General features: G+C 32.0%; 1 protein-coding gene across 8 annotated transcripts in view; it reads left to right on the top strand.

The window, feature by feature from the left end:
• The window catches only part of LOC306652047 (lysine-specific demethylase 6A), a 202,658-nt gene that overhangs the window by 161,824 nt on the left and 22,654 nt on the right, over positions 1-18,180 (top strand). For all 8 annotated transcript variants that reach the window (XM_079125113.1, XM_079125118.1, XM_079125115.1 and 5 more), the window contains 6 exons: positions 1,087-1,192; positions 2,676-2,881; positions 12,581-12,645; positions 12,717-12,791; positions 13,230-13,378; positions 17,041-17,155. In XM_079125113.1, the coding sequence (XP_078981239.1) occupies positions 1,087-1,192; positions 2,676-2,881; positions 12,581-12,645; positions 12,717-12,791; positions 13,230-13,378; positions 17,041-17,155 (716 nt within the window). The remainder of the gene's footprint in view (positions 1-1,086; positions 1,193-2,675; positions 2,882-12,580; positions 12,646-12,716; positions 12,792-13,229; positions 13,379-17,040; positions 17,156-18,180) is intronic.

Below are 18,180 nucleotides of genomic sequence, written 5' to 3'. Positions count from 1 at the left end.
CCCTCCTTGATTTATTTACATTCTGTTCTTCAGTGTTAAATAGTCTGTAAAGTAAAAAAATATTAATTTATTTATTCTCTGGAAAAGAAGTTTGTGATCATTTATTATTAACAGTATTTTGCGAAGAAGAGTTTTTTAATCTATTTCCAGATATTATCTGGGATTTTGAGAACAGCCAAAGATAGTTGTTCCAGTTTTAGCATTTAGTAAACAAGTTTTTAATTCTTCATTTCACATCTTGCTTAAAAATTCATTGTTTATTCCTTTTTAATCAAAGAATTTTTTCTACTTTCAAAAAAGATAGTTGAGAATAAAAATAAGTATATGTTATTAAAAAGTTCACAATGAAAATAAATAGGTATTTTAAATTTTGAATTTGAAACTCTACCATTTCTATATTTCATCAATTTAGATATTTGATACAGAAGGTTGAAATAAGTGAAATTCAGATATTTGTGTTTTCTCCTGAAGAATTTGTGCCTTCCATTGTTTTCACTGCCCTTCCTAGTCAGAAAAGAAAAAATTCTAAGCTAAGAAGAAAAGATCTACATTATAAGACAATTTTGGAGATTTGACTTTTTCTCTACTACACGTTATCTTAATTCCTTACTCAGTTAAAATCTGATGACTTTTTAAGGATTGAAAGAGAGACAAAACAATGTTTCAATTAAATTTGAAGAAATGAATACAAAATTAAGATTCACTTTTTGTGGGTAATTTTATTCCTGTTTAAATTTTCGGAGTAATGTAAGACACTGATTTTCTACTTTAATTCAAGAAGAATGAAATCTTCTTAAATCTTTATGTATCTTTGATGAAAGAGATGAGGGACACTTAAATATTTAAATGTATTTCTTTAAAAGAGAAATATACATAAATGTTTCCATCAAAGATCATAAAATGACATTTTTAAATATTTTAACTATTCAAGTATTTCCCAAGTATACTTTCCAAATGTGCTTCCATTTCTTCTTGAATGTCTGAATTTCACTGATTTTTAAGCTGCTGAATTGGTTGAAAAATGATATGAATTTGCAGAAAAATGTTTGTTTTCCTGAGATCTAACAATATATTTTAATTTTATAGTTGGAAAATAAGCGTGACGCTTTCTTTCCTCCATTACATCAATTTTGTACAAACCCAAAAAACCCTGTAACAGTAATACGAGGCCTAGCTGGAGCTCTTAAGTTAGGTAAGCATTGAAAAAAAAAATTTTTTTTGAACATTTCTTTTTCATCACATTTGAACTAAGAACATCAGTAGAAAGAACACTGATAGAAACTTGCTGATTTATTTATTTTTTATTTTTTTAATTCCTTTTTTTATTTTTTATTTATTTATTTTTTTAAATTTATTTTATTGTAAACAAATGGGATACATGTTGTTTCAGTTTGTACATGGAGTAACAGCATACTATTTGCATATTCATATATTTACATAGAGTAATGACATTTGATTCATTCCGTTATTTTTTTCCTTCCCCCCCACCCCTCCCACCTCTCTTTTCCCTCTGTACAGTCCCTCCTTCCTCCATTCTTGTTCTCCTCCCACCCCTCATTAAGTGTCATCATCTGCTTATCAGTGAGATTATTCCTCGTTTGGATTTTTGAGATTGGCTTATCTCACTTAACATGATATTCTCCAATTTCGTCCATTTGCCTGCAAATGCCATAATTTTATCATTCTTTATGGCTGAGTAATATTCCGTTGTGTATATATATACCACAGTTTCTTTATCCATTCATCCACTGAAGAGCATCTAGGTTGGTTCCACAGTCTGGCTATTGTGAATTGAGCAGCTATGAACATTGATGTGGCTGTATCTCTGTAGTGTGCTGATTTTAAGTCCTTTGGGTATAGGCCGAGGAGTGGGATAGCTGGGTCAAATGGTAGGTCCATTCCAAGTTTTCTAAGAAATCTCCAAACTGCTTTCCAGAGTGCCTGCACTAATTTGCAGTCCCACCACCAATGTATGAGTGTACCTTTTTCCCCACATCCTCTCCAACACCTATTGTTGCTTGTATTCTTGATAACTACCATTCTAATTGGGGTGAGATGGAATCTTAGTGTAGTTTTGATTTGCGTTTCTCTTATTACTAAAGATGTTGAACATTTTTTCATATATCTGTTAATTGCTTGTAGATCTTCTTCTGTGAAGTGTCTATTCATTTCCTTAGCCCATTTGTTGATTGGGTTATTTGTATTCCGATTTATTTTTATCATTTTGAATTTTTATCCTAATTCTGTCTTCATTTATCTGTTTCTCTCACTTCCCATCTCTTTGTCTTTCCTGTCCTATTAAAATTTGATAGTTTTTTAAACAATTAGATTTGTTTTAAGACAATCTACATGGAATTTTAATGTTTTTAACATATACTGATATTGGTTACTGGCAACTTCTGTGGTGAAGTTTCAATTACCAGTTATGAAACACAAAAGATTTAGGTTATATAAGTTTTTATGTGAAATAAACAGAATATTTAATTCTGCTTACAAACAATTCATTTGTTACAATTTGTTGGTTAAATCCAGGGTCTGGTGTGCAAATCTTGTACCCAGTGACTTCTCTTAAGGAAAACTGATGGAATTCCATAAAGATAAAACTTTTTAAAGACTAAATTTTTATTGTACTGAATGTAATTTTATTTACTAACAAAACTTATTTATTTATGAAGATCTTGGACTTTTCTCTACGAAAACTTTGGTAGAAGCTAATAATGAACATGTGGTAGAAGTGAGGACACAGTTGTTGCAACCAGCCGATGAAAACTGGGATCCCACTGGTACAAAGAAAATCTGGCGTTATGAAAGTAATAGATCACATACCACAATTGCTAAATATGCACAGTATCAAGCCTCTTCCTTCCAGGAGTCATTGAGAGTAAGTTGTTTACTTTTATCCCTCTCAGTTTATTTGATTTTACTCCCCCAGTTTTAATAGAGCACATTATTTTCAGTACTTGGTGTTTATTCTTATGTGTTTTGTAAGTACTTAAACCTTATTAAACCTAAAAATTAAGCAAGGTTATAGTTAATAAAATGTGTATTTATTATCTTACATCTGTTTTGATTTTGGAATATATTTATTTAAAACAATAAAACTAAGCCTATGTTATAGGTGGAGAATGGTAATAATGCGAAGAAAATTTGGGGGAGCAGCCCAAATGTTCACTCAGCCAATGAAGAAATGTTTTATTTGTTTTATCCGAAAGATACTCCTTTAAGGGTGCAATAAAGATCTTTTTGTATTAATTTTTAATTCCCATTAGCGTTGTGTAGAGGTTGTAATTTTCTTACATCCTCTCAACAATTTCCTTGAGTGTTTTGTTTTGTTAAATATTAGACATTATCTCATTCTTTGAAGTACATTTTCTTCATGATTTGTGGTGTTGAGGTCTTTCATGTGTATCAGCTATTGGATATCATCTTTGGAGAAATTTACATACTCATTTTCAGCCTGATTATCTGTTATTTCAGTTTTTTTTATTTTTTATTTCTTTATTTTTTTATAGACTGCATTTTGATTCATCATTTCATTTCTGTGGTTGTGCACATAGAAATTTGTGTTATCATACATGTACACAGAGTAATGATGTCTGTCTCATCCATAATTTTTCATCCCCCCCCCATTCCTACTACATAATCCAAAGTTCCTCCATTCTTCTCTCACTCCCCACCCAGACACCCCCATTATATATCATCATCCACTTATCAGGGAAAACATTCGGGCATTGATTTTTTGGGATTGGCTTATTTCACTTAGCATAATATTCTCCAGTTCCTTCCATTTATTTACAAATGCCATAATATTATTATTCCTTATGGCTGAATAATATTCCATCATGTATATATACACAGTTTCTTTATCCATTCCTCTGTTGAAGGGCATCTAGGTTGGTTCCACAATCCAGCTATTATGAATTGAGCTGGTATAAACATTGATGTGGCTGTGTTACTGTAGTATGCTAATTTTAAGTCCTTTTGGTATAAACTGAGGAGTGGAATAACTGGGTCAAAAGGTGGGTCCAGGGTTGGGGAGATAGCTCAGTCGGTAGAGTGCTTACCTTGCAAGCACAAAGCCCCTGGTTCCATTCCCAACACCGCAAAAAAAAAAAAAACAAAGGTGGGTCCATTCCAAGTTTTCTGAGAATTCTTCACACTGCTTTCCAGAGTGGCTGTACCAATTTGCAACTCCACCAGCAATGTATGAGTGTATCTTTTCCCCACATCCACACCAACATCTGTTATTATTTGTGTTCTTGATAATAGCCCTTCTAATTGGAGTAAGATGAAATCTTGAGTTGTTTTAATTTGCATTTCTCTAATTACTAGAGATGTTGAACACTTTCATATATTTATTAATCGCCTGTATGTCTTCTATAAAGTGTCTGTCCAGTTCCTTGACCCAATTATTGGTTGAGTTCTTTGTATTTTTTTGACGTAAAGTTTTGTAAGTTCTTTATAAATTTTGGAGATAAGTGCTCTATCTGAAGTGCATGTGGAAGAGATTTTCTCTCACTCTGTAGGCTCTCTCTTCCCATTCTTTGTTGTATCCTTTGCTGAGAAAAAGCTTTTTAGTTTGAGTCCATTCCATTTGTTGATTCTTGCTTTGATTTCTTGTGCTTTGGGAGTCTTGTTGAGGAAGTCTGATCCTAAGCCAACATGATGAAGATTCAGGCCTACTTTGTCTTCTATTAGGTGTAGAGTCTCTGGTCTAATTCCAAGTCTTTGATCCATTTTGAGTTGAGTTTTGTGCAGGGTGAGAGATGGAGGCCTAGTTTCATTTTATTGCATATGGATTTCCAGTTTTCCCAGCACCATTTGTTGAACAGGCATTGTATGTTTCTGGCTCCTTTGTCTAGTATGAGGTGACTGTATTTATGTGGGTTTGTCTCTGTGTCTTCTATTCTGTACCTTTGGTCTACCTGTATTTTGGTGCCAATGCCATGCCATTTTTGTCACTATCACTGTGTAGTATACTTTGAGGTCTGGTATTGTGATACCTCCTGCTTCACTTTTCCTGCTTAGCCTCATTCTGGCTATTCAAGGTCTCTTATTCTTCCAGATGAAGTTTCTGATTGCTTTCTCTCTTTCTATGAGGAATGTCACTGGGATTTTAATTGGAATCGCATTGAATCTGTATAGCACCTTTGGTAGAATGACCATTTTGACAATGTTAATTCTGCCTGTCCAAGAACATGGAAGATCTTTCCATCTTTGAAGTTTTCTTCAACTTCTTTCTTTAATGTTCTGTAGTTTTCATTGTAGAGGTCTTTCACCTCTTTTGTTAGATTAATTCCCAAGGTTTTTTTTTTTTTTTTTTTTTTTTTTTTTTTTTTGAGGCTATTGTGAATACAGTGGTTTTCCTAATTTCTCTTTCAGAGGATTCATCACTTATGAATAGAAATGCATTGTATTTATGCATATTGATTTTATATTCTGCTACTTTGCTGAATTCATTTATTAGGCCTAGAAGTTTTCTACTGAAGTTTTTTGGATCCTCTAAATAAAGAAGCATGTCATCGGCAAATAGTGACAGCTTGGGTTCTTTTCCTATTTGTATACCTTTAATTTCTTTGGTCTAATTGCTCTGACAAGTGTTTTAAGGATGATGTTGAATAGAAGTGGTGAAAGCGGGCATTCCTTTCTTGTTCCAGTTTTTAGAGGAAATACTTTGTTTTTCTCCATTAAAATGATGTTGGCCATGGGCTTTGCATAGATAAACTTTACAATGTTGAGGTATGTTCCTACTATTCCTATTTTTTCTGGAGTTCTAAGCAAGAAGGGGTACTATATTTTATCACATGCTTTCTCAGCATCTATTGAAATAATCATATGAATCTTAACTTTAAGTCTATTGATGTGATGAATTACATTGATTGATTTCTGGTTGTTGAATTAACCTTGCATCCTTGGGATAGACCCCACTTGATTGTGGTGCACTATCTTTTTAATATATTTTTATATGCTGTTTGCCAGTATTTTGTTAAGGATTGTTGCATCTATGTGCATCAGGGATATTGGTCTAAAGTTTTCTTTCCCTGATGAGTCTTTGTCTGGTTTTGAGTATCAGAGTGATACTAACCTCATAGAATGAGTATGGACGGTTTGCTTCCTTTTCTATTTCCTAGAATACCTTGAGGAGTAATGGTATTAGTTCTTCTCTAAAAGTCTTGTAGAATTCAGCTGAGAATCCACCTGGTCTTGGGCTTTTCTTGGTTAGTAGGCTTTTGATGGCTTCTTCTATTTCGATGCTTGAAATTTATCTGTTTAAATTATGTACCTCTTCCCAATTCAGTTTGGGAGGTTCATATGTCTCTAAAAATTTGTCAATGTCTTTGATATTTTCTATTTTGCTGGAATATGGATTTTCTATTTTATTGTTGAGTTTAGGAGTTTTTATGGATAATGAATATTATTCTATATTAGATATGATTTGCAATTATTTTCTTCCATTTTGTTGGTGGCCGTTTCACTCTTTTGGTAGTGTTCTTTGATACACACATTTTAAATTTCAATGGTGATTATTGACTTTTTTTTTTGTCTGTGCTTTGAAGTCTAAGCATCATTGCCAAATTACATATCACAAAGCTTTTCCACTATTTTCTTCTTACAATTTTGTAGGTTCAACTTACATTTGGGTCTGATCTATTTTGAGTTAATTATCCTATGTGGTCTGAGGTAAGGGCTGTGCTTCATTCTTCTGCATGTGGATATCCAACGTTGTCTTCTATCAGTTAACAGGCCTCAGTTACATTTTATTTGTAACTATTTTCAAATACTGTTCTTAATACTTATATACAGGTATTAATGTGGAAATCTACTTTTATTGCTTGTGGGTAGTATATAGTAGAATTGTTAGGTTACGTGGTAACCCCGTATTTATCACTTTAAGGAACTGCTAGTTTACTTTTAAAAATGACTGCATAATTTCCAGCCTTAATTTGTAAGTGTTCATTTCTCCATTCTTTCTGTTACATATATATTAACTTTTTATTTTAGACACTGAAGTGTTTATGAAGTAATAACTTGGTACAATTTTGATTTGTATTTGCAAATTGGAAAGAAATGCTATTAAGAATTTTTTTCGTGGACATATTGTTCATGTATCATTTTTGTTGAAATATATGTCCAGTTTCTTTGTTCATTTTTTAATTGGACTGTCTTTTTTGCTACTGAGTTATTAATGGTCTTTTGGTGTTTTATTACAAATTCATTGGCAAGTATTTTAAAGGGCAATATTTTCTATTACAAATTACAGTTTTATTTTTTTATGATGGTCTTTGAAGTACAAGTTTTAATTTTGTTACAGTCCAATTCATTTGGCTTTCTGGGGTTGCTGTTCTTTCATTGCCATTACTAAAAGTATATTGTATGATACATACTCAAGCAGATTTAGCCGTGTTTTCTTAGAGAGTTTTCTTGTTATACCTTTTATATTTAGGTTATTGATCTATTTTGAGTTCATTTTACCACATGAAATTAGGTTGAAGTTCAACTCATTCATTTTCATGTGAATTTCATCTGTCACTCCCTGTTTCATAGTCTTGTCATCGTTCTAAAAATTATCACACATTTTTCCATTCAACATTTTACTTACTGGTGCTATGGAAGTATTTCATTATTCATAATTCATTGTATCAAAACATTCAGAGGGCTGGGAATGTAGCTCAACTGGTAGAGTACTTGCGTGGCAAGCATAGGCCCTAGTTCAATCCCCAGTACTGCAAAAAAAAAAAACCCAGAAGCTCTAGAAAGAACATCTTCCCTAGCCCTTATTTTTGTTAGTGTTATTTACACAAGAAAGGGCAGAGTGACTAAATAAAACAATAATCAGAAATAGAGCATCTTCACTTTTTTTATTCTGTATACTTCAATAGATATGTGGGTGCAGACACACTCCTGCTACTTTGAAATGTGAATCATTACTTCACCATTTGGTTTTTTAAACTCATGTTGACAGTTCTAACCCTTCTTGGTCTTATTTTAATTTCTTCTCATATTTGGGACAGGTATAAGGATCTTATAAAATAAGATTTCCATCTTACAGAATAAGGCCATAGGGAAAGAAAAAAAAAGCCTTTTTAAAATAGACATACACATATTCATAGATGCACATATATGTATCGTTAGTTCATACACATATTAGTAACAGTGTAATCCCGGTAGCATTAGCTAGTACTCATTCTTGATTTTTTTTAATAGTTCTTTTTAGTTATACGTAACATCAGGATTCATTTTGACATAATTATAAAAGAACATAACTTGCTCTAATTCAGTCCCAATATTTTTCCTTTACCTCCCCATTTTTCCTCCTGTTCCCTTTCCTTTAGTGATGTTTCACTGTGCTGTATTCATACATGTATATAGGAAAGTTTGGTCATATTCATTGCAGTCTTCTTCCTTTATCCTGTCACTTCTGTTCTTCCTCAGTCTCCTTCAACTACTCTACTGATCTTTCTTTGTTTTAATGGAATTTCCTTCTCTTATTTTAATCCTCCTTTTATTTTCTGTTCTTTCTGTTTTTTCTTTATTTTGATTTAGCTTCTGCACATCAGAGAAAAATTCACCCTTTGACTTTCTGTGTGTGGCATATTTCACTTAAGCACGATGGTCTCAGGTTTCATGCATTTGTTGGCAAATGCCATAATTTCACTTTTTATGACTGATTAATACTTCATTGTGTATATATGTGTGTGTGTGTGTATATATATATATACACACACACACACATATACACTACATAAAACAGATTCTTTATCCATTCATCCGTTGAAGGACACCTACATTGGCTGTTGGTAATTGTGCTGCTATAAACATTGATTTGGTTACATCACTGTAGTATGGTGATTTTAAGTCCTTTTTATATAAACTGAGATGTGGGATAATTGGATCACTATTCCCTTCCTAATTTTTTGAAGAGTCTTCATGCTGATTTCCAGAGAATTAAACTCATTTTCAGTCCTCACCAACTTTTATTATTATTTATATTCTTGATGATTGTCATTCTAATTGGAGCAAGATGAAATTTTACTGTTGTTTGAATTTCCTTTTCTCTGATTGCTAGAGATGTTGAACATTTTTCATATATTTATTGGTTATTTGTATTTCCTCTTTTGGTAAGTGTCTGTTTCTTTTGCCTGTATATTGATTGGGATGTTTTTGGTGTGAAGTTTTTTTGAGTTTATTTTGGATATTTAACCCCCTACTGAGGAGCAAGTGGCAAAGATCTCCTGCAGGCTCTCTTTATATATCCTTGTTTCTTTTGCTGTGCAGAAGCTTTTTACTTTTATTTCATTCCATATATTGATTTTTGGTTTTATTTCTTCCACTTAAGAATTCTCATTAAGGAGGTTGATGCCTGTGCATATGTTGGAGTGTGGTGCCTACCTTTTTTTTTTTTTTTAGCAGTTGCAGAATTTCTAGTCTAATTTGTAGGTCATCAATTCACTATGAGTTGGTTTTTGTGCAGAGTGAAAGAGGTCAAGTGTTATTCTTTTTACATTTGAGTTTCCAGTTTTATAAGCACCATGACTCCAGCATCACTTATCTTGCTCAGGATAGCTTTGGCTATCCTATATCTCTTACTTTTTCCAAATGAATTTTAGAACTATTTTTTCTATTTCTGTGAAGAATGTCATTGGTATTTTGATGGGGATTACATCAAATCTGTATAATGCTTTTAGTAGAATGACCATTTGACACTAATAATAATGCCTGTCCATGAACATCTCAGCGAGTCTTTCTTGCTTCTATGTTTTTCTTCAAATTTTTTTTCAGTATTCTGTAATTTTCATTGTAAGATTAATTCCCAGTTTTTTGTTTTTGTTTTTGTTTTTTTTTTCCTTTTGAGGTTACTATATGTTGTTATTTTCAGCAGATTCATTAGTGGAGTATAGTGATTGCTTTATGTATACTGATCTTGTGTCCTGACACTTTACTAAATTTGTTTATGTGTTCTAGAAGTCTTTTGGTGGAGTTTTTTGGATCTTCTAAACATAGGATCATGTCATAAGCAAACAGAGATCATTTGACTTCACGTTCTCCCAGAGACGTTGACATGTTTTATCACTATTCTTATTTGTTTCTAAGAATTTTTTTTTCTCCTTTGATTTTTTTTCTGCTGTCCATCATTCAGAGGTTATTATTTTATCTCCAGGTGTTAGAATGCTTGCTGTATTTATCTTGTTAATTTCTAGTTTCATTCCTTTATGATCTGATAGGATGCAAGGAATTGTTTTTTTGTTTTTGCAAAGATTTGCTTTTTGACCTAAAATATTATCTTTTTCATAAGGGTTTGTTTTATGTACATAGATGTACTGTTGTTTGGGACATTAGTAGTTAAAATCATTATATCTTCTTGTTGGATGATTTTATTAACCAGTCTCTTGGATTCTTTGTCTCTTCTGATTAAGTTTTTTAGAATATTTTTATTAGTTGTTGATGAACCTTTTTGTATTTATTGTATGTGGTGCTGAGAATCAAACCCAGGCATGCACTATATCATTGAACTACAGTTCTAGCCCTCTTCTGATTAATTTTGACTTGTAATCTGCTTTGCCTGATTTGAGAATAGCAACTTTGCTGACCATTGACATGGTATATTTTTTTCCTGTCTTTTTACTTTCAGTCTGTGGGTGTCTTTTTCCTGTGAGGTGAGTCTCTTACAGAGAACATATTGTTGGATGTTGTTTTGCAATCCAGTTTTCCAATCTGTCTTTTGTTTGAAGAGTTTAAACCATTTACGTTCAGTGTCATTACAGAGAGATGATTTTTGTTTCCTGCCATTTTGATTTTTTTCTAATGCTTAATTTAGATTTGAGTATCCTTTAATTTTTTTCCAGTTTGTATCATTAAAATGGTTTTTCTTTTCTTCTGCATGAACTATTTCATTATGTTTGGTAGTACAGACTTAGTAGTTATAAATTGTTTCAGTTTCTGTGAATTAAGAAAGGTTTTATTTCAGCTTCAATAGTAAAGAATAATTTTACTGAATATAGTAATCTTGTTGGCACCCATGTTCTGTCAGAGTTGGGTATATATCATTCCAAGCCTTCTTGGATTTTAGGACCTGGACTCAGAAGTCAGTTGAAATTTGAATTAGTTTACCTCTCAGTATGATCTGCCATTTTTCTTTTATAGCTTTAAAAATTTGATCCTAAGTCTATAAATCAGGCATTTTCATTTTAATGTGTCTTAGAGAGTACGTGTTTTGGTCGTACCTATCTGGAGTTATTTATTGTCTTGTATTTGAATTTTCATCTCATTCCTAAGATTTTTAAGATTTTCTAGTATTATTTCATTGAATGGGTCATATGTTACTTGTGTTTGTATTTTGAGGCCTTCATCTATCCCAGTGATTCTTAAATTTGATATCTTGACTATTCTGGAAATGATCTCTTTTAACATCTTTTGTTTATGGTTAAAGATTTTTAAGGTTTCCTTTTTAAGATTTACTTTCCTCTTGTCAAGAATCACACACATAACCTCCACTTCTGCCCAGGCTCCAGTGAAGCCTATGTGAAGTGCTGGGTTGCCAACACTGCCTGGGAGAGTTCCGCTCTACATATTTCTCTGTTCACAGTCAGGGGGAAGTGAGTTTCAGAAACTTTCAACTTTGGGCTAGAGGTGCTCCTGCTTGCAAGTTCTTTCTAGGTGAATTCTTGAAAGATCCCATTGCACACATTCTCTATCTGGTTTATTGTGTTGCTATTTGAGGAAGAAAATGCCATTTTGATTTAAAAGATGTCTGATCTTTTGTGAACTCTACAAAATGGCTGCCATGCCATACCTGGCTTGCAGACCACAATTTGTTTTTCACCTGCTTGATCTCCTTCAGTGGTCCCACTGCTCTTGTCACATGTTAATTCTGCTTTTATTTTTAGCAATAGTTAAGGAAATGAACTTGTGTACTTATGTGCTTTTCCTCTTTCTCTTTTTCCCATCATGGTTGATTTTGGAGTTGGGGAATTATGCCCTTATTTTGTATTCCAATAACTGAACTTCAAGTTTCTTCAGGTCTCAGACTATTCATTTTGATTCTTAAAGCATTTTTTCTGTCACCTATCTCTCCCAAGTCAGATTTCCACCATTCCCTCTTTTCCAGGCTATGGAGACATCAGGGATCTCTGCTAAATTCCTCTCTTCTCTCATCCCTGATCCCCAAAACAAACCTTTTTGATGTTATAATAGAATATTGGGTCATCTTATCTGGTGTTTTCTTTTCAACTTTTTCCTAACAGTTTGCCAGTTTTTGCCTATAAAATATTGTTTTAGTTCTCTCTTTAATTCTCATACATTCCCTTTGTCACTTAGAAACTTTGTTAGAACCGAGGAAAATTAGAAGAGTTTTGTACTTTTCTTATAAATTAGTACAGTACCAGGTCAGTGCACTTTAACATTTCTTGGGTCTCTATTTAATTTGAAAATATTTGAAGATAATTGAAAACATTTTCTACAAAATGTGCATGTATGTACTCCTATTTTAAAAATATGGACATTAGTAGTTATGTGAGTACTTTATTCAGTTGCATTGTTAATGATCTTATAGGATATTAAGGGTAAATCTGCTTAATTACAGGAAGAAAATGAAAGAAAAACACAAATTAAAGACTATTCAGATAATGAATCCACATCTTCAGATAAGTAAGTAATTTTTAGCATCCACTCTTTTTCTGTCTAAAAGACATGGATTTAATACTTTCTTTTTTTTTAAGTTCTGGAAGGAGAAGGAAAGGACCTTTTAAAACCATAAAATTTGGGACCAACATTGACCTCTCTGATAACAAAAAGTAAGTTCATTAACTGAAGCAAAGGGATTACAGAATTGAGAATTACCTACCTTCCTGTTCTTTTCCATCCCTCGCCATTGTTGTGTTGACATCTATGTTTTGGATAAAACCTTTAATACTCTGATAACCTTATGGAATAAGATTTTAAATTAGAATTTTTTTCTTCTGAAAAAACATGCTAATTTATAAATTTGAAAATAGTATATATTTTATTTCACTTATTAGGTTATTACAAATTTGTGTGAGATTTTATTTACTGATCTCTATTTTAGGACTTTTCTCTATGGAAAAAATTAAAAAGCACTTTACTATTGCTGTTAAGGTGAAATATTTGTATATGTAACATTTTATGATTGAATCATAAGAATTTTGAGTACATGATTAATTCTCACCAGTGTTTGCAAAGGGTTTCACTTTCAATCTGTTACTTTATTGCAGGTGGAAGTTGCAATTACATGAGCTGACTAAACTTCCTGCTTTTGTACGTGTTGTATCAGCAGGAAATCTTCTAAGCCATGTTGGTCATACCATCGTGGGCATGAATACAGTTCAACTATATATGAAAGTTCCAGGGAGTAGAACACCAGGTGACTTTTATGAACTAATAAATCTTATGTAGTTGAAAAACTAAAGCTTAAAAAAAAACACACAGAATCAGTTTCCTTCTGTTTATTTTTCTTTCTTTTTTAAAAAATATTTTGTAGTTGTAGATGGACACAATACCTTTGTTTTATTTATTTTTCTTTTACATGGTGCTGAGGATCGAACCCAGTGCCTCACACATGCTAGGCAATAGCTCTTCTCAAACACACCCAGCCCCATTCTTTTTTTTTTTTTTTAATTTGTTCAGATTAGTTATATGACAGTAGAATGCACATCATAAATAAATGGAGTATAACTTTTTATTCTTCGGTTGTTCATTATGTAGAATTATACAGATCTTGTAATCACATATGCACATTAGGTAATAATGTCCAATTCATTCGACTATCATTCCTATCCCCAGAACCCCTCCCCTTGTTTCACTTACCTCTGTCTAATTGAAAGTATTTCTATTCTTCCCCAACCCCCCTGCCCTTATCATGAATTAGCATCTGCATACCAGAAAAAACATTCGGCCTTTGGTTCTCTGGGATTGGCTTATTCTGCTTAGCATAATACTTTCTGACTCCATCCATTTACTAACAAATGCCATAATTTTTATTCTTCTTTATGGCTGAGTAATATTCTATTGTGTATATATTTCACGTTTTCTTATCCATTCATCAATTGAAGGACATCTAGGTTGGTTCCACAATCTGGCTATTGTGAATTGAGCAGATATGAACATTGATGTGGCTGCATCACTGTAGTATGCTGATTTTAAGTCCTTTGGTATAAAGCAAAGAGTGGAATAGCTGGGTCAAATGGTGGTTCCATTCCAGGTTTTATAAGGAATCACCATACTGCTTACCACAGTGATTTCACCAATTTGCAGTATCACCAGCAATGTATGAATGTACCTTTTCACCTACATCCTCACCAACACTTATCATTGCTTGTATTCTTGATAATTACCATTCTGACTAGAATGAAATGAAATCTTGGTGTAGGTTTAATTTGCATTTCTCTAATTGGTAGAGATGTTGAACATTTTTTCATATATTTGTTGATCGATTTTATTTCTTCTGTGAAGTATCCAGATCTGTAGCCCATTTATTGACTGGTTTATATCCATTTATAATTAATAAAACTAAGTTGTTTTTCTGTGGAATAAATGCTTGTAATAATAACTAATCTCAGTATTCTTTTAACTTCTTTTATGTTAGAGAGTAAAGTAATCAGAAAAATTTAAACTGGGAAAGAGGCATTAAGTCACTTAAATGAATAAAGTCCATACATTTGTTATCCCATTGACTGAAAACTGTCAAGTTTTTCTAAGTTTTTTCACCACAGTTATTGTGAGAAAGAACCATATTTTATCATGAGCTACTTTATTTGATTCATATATAATAAAAATTCTGACGATACTTAAAATACAGTGTGTTGCCGTTTACTCTTCTGTTCCATGTTTTTCATATTTTTTAAAAAGTCTTTCAACATATGACTCCTGCTGTAAGTTAGGAGTCAACAAACTCTAAAGGGCTAGAGTAATCAAAGTTTTTACTTGATAGTTTTCATTTGGGCTTTATAGCATTGCAGTTTGATCCTTTGTAATTCAAAGATAGTTGTATCTTCATTTGGAAAGCTGTATAAGTAGCTTTTTTGCATTTTCTTTGCAATTGGAAAAATGCTGTAGTTTGAACACAAAAATTATAAGTTGCAAATATATACGAGAATGGATATCTAGCATGTTATTTTACAGAAATTGAAATTTATGAAGAAATGAAACATTTATAATTTGCATTAATTCTGATTTGAGAAATTGCTTTTGTCTTTAAAATAAGGTTATTTTAGTATAAATTTCTCATGTAGTCCTGTCTGAACTGTTTTATTTGGGATTTTAATAAATTAGGAAAAATTTTGAAGGGTGCAACAAATTTCCATGGCCAGCAGTATTCAAATGACAGTAACTGATGATGGTTTTTCTTGAGTCAGTTCAGAAAAATTTCCATCTCATAGCTGAACTCTAAAGAATAAAACTTCATAATTACGATGTTATTTGAAAACAACATAACTGTTGCTGTTTTGTAGAATGAGTGAGAATATTCAGCTTTTATTAATTCATGGTACTGATATTCAGTAGGTCTTTGAAAATGGCACAAGATAAAAATATTTTTGCATATCTACCAATGAATAATACAATCAGTAACCATAAGTTTTGAAAACCTTGTGTTTTCACAAGAGGTGAAAATGAAATTAATTATATGAAATGAAAAAACGTATTCTTTTCATTAAAATTTAGTGAGGGGAATTAAAGGATATATCTTTTTGTCATGTATCTAAAATGTTTGGGGTTTTAATTTATTAAGATAATATTAGGGCTGGGCTGAGGCTCAGCAGTGGCATGTTCACCTCGCACAAGTGAGGGACTGGGTTCAATCCTGACCACCACAAAAAAATAATAATAATAATAAATTTAAAAAATAGAGGTATTGTGTCCATCTACAACTAAGAAATATATTTTTAAAAAAAGATAGTATATATTTCAACTTGGGTTCCTGTGGAACATTAAGGAATTTCTTAGAAGCAATCTGGTATGTTTTGTTTGCTAAATATAACTTAAAGAAGCATTATTTTGTGTTGCTGTTTTATGTGAATTTTGTTTATATTGTTACAGAAATACAAATGGTACTTATTGTAAGAGTTAACAATCTGAATGCTCTTGTATGTTCAAAAAAATTCAGATTGCTTACAAACCTTTAACTAAGATCATATATAGATATAGATATAGATAGAGATATAGATGGATATATAGATATAGTACTTATAGCTCTTCCGTTATGGGTAAGTGAATGTAATTTCCCATGGTGTTCCAACTACTCTCATTTTAATTTATGCTTATTTTTTGGTACGAGGGATTGAACCCAGATGTGCTTGTCCACTGAATTTTATTTCCAGCACTTTTTATTTTTTTGGTATCATTAAGTTGCCTAAGCTGGCTTTAGATTTGTGATCCTCTTGTCTCAGCCTCTAGAGTTCCTGGGATTACAGGTGTGCACAATCACTAATTTTATTTTATTTTATTTTTTTGTGGAGTGGGAGAGGAGGGTACTGGGAATTTAACTCAAGGGCACTCAATCACAGTCCTAGTTTGTATTTTATTTAGAGACAGGGTCTCAGTGAGTTACTTAGCACCTTACTTTTGCTGAAGCTTGCTTTGAACTCCTCCTGCCTCAACCTCCTGAGTCACTAGGATTACAGGTGGGCACAGCTGCACCCAGCTTAATTTTAGTTTTTAAAGCCTCAAACCATGAGCATAATTATCCTCTTACCCATAGTAAAAAAGTCAATGAATTACCATATATCAAGTTGTAACATCACATTGGGATGTGATAGTAGCTATTAGACGACTGAAAAGTTCATTTACATTTTGAAAATTAAGTCTTTTTTTTTATTATTTAATTTTTGATACTATTTGTTAGAATCAGAAGTATTTATAGGGAAGAGGAAGTTCTAATTAAAAGATATATGTTGCATTTAATGTGGTTTTCTCTATTCTAAATGTCTCTTTTTCACTCAGTCTTCAAAATTTTCCAGTGAGTTAAAGGCAATTTTCCCCACTAAATTTTTAATATGATAATGACTTCAATTTTCTTTTGCTTTTTAGGTCACCAGGAAAATAACAATTTCTGTTCCGTTAACATAAACATTGGCCCAGGTGATTGTGAATGGTTTGTTGTACCTGAAGATTATTGGGGTGTTCTGAATGAATTCTGTGAAAAGTAAGTTTCAGAAATTAAAGTTTCTTTTAATATATAATTGTGAAAAAAATGTTCGTTGAACAGGACAAAACACAAAACTGAGTTTCTTCATACAAATACTGGATTTTACTTATTACCAGAAATTTTATTTTAAGTGACTTGATTTCAAATCTTTTATGTTACATGGAACACTTAATGAGAAGGTATTTAAAAACCAGCCTTAATGCTAGTATCATAAAACCAGTCTCTATACAAGTAATAGAAACGGAAAGTAGTAAGTAAACTTTTTCGTTAGTGTTAAGAAATAAATGTAGGGACTGGGGAGATAGCTCAGTCAGTAGAGTGCTTGCCTTGCAAGCACAAGGCCCTGGATTCGATCCCTAGCACCAAAAAAAAAAAAGAAAGAAAGAAATAGATGTAAAGATGTTTTTGACAGATGTGCTTTAAAGGAAAAAAAGGCTTTATTATAATTGTTTTTAAAATGACAAAAAGTATAGAATACATTGTTCATAGCTTGTTAATAACTAAGTTTTGTGTATTTTTATCAGTCATCCTAAATTATCAGTGTCTTATAACAAGGGATCCACATTAGTTTTTCAAAGTTGGCAATGGTATTGGGAGAAATACTTGTATTATATATTTACAACATTTTGATAAAATGAGTTGAAAACCTCATAATCATTCACATGTGAGATTTATTTTAAAGTCAATTCAGATGTCTATCATGCAGTGTTTTGTTTTGTTTTGTTTTTCAGTGGTAGGAATCAACCCAAAGCCTCACATATGCTAGGCAATGACTCTACCACTGAGATAGTCCCCAAACTCAGTAATTTTTTTAAATTAAAATTTTTAAAATTTCATTTTTAATTGACAAAAAAATGTACTATGGGTACCATATGTTTTAATATGTGTATATATTGTATAATGTTCAGATGAGGTTAAATATAGCTGTCTCAACATTATTTCTTTTGGCTAAAAATATTCAAATTTCTTTCTTTTAGAGTTTCTTGGAAAATGTAGTATATTATCATTGTAGGTTCACAAAA

The sequence above is a fragment of the Sciurus vulgaris genome (assembly GCF_902686455.1).
Source record: "Sciurus vulgaris genome assembly, chromosome: Y".
Lineage (NCBI taxonomy): Eukaryota > Metazoa > Chordata > Mammalia > Rodentia > Sciuridae > Sciurus > Sciurus vulgaris.
This window is presented reverse-complemented; position numbering and strand designations above follow the sequence as displayed.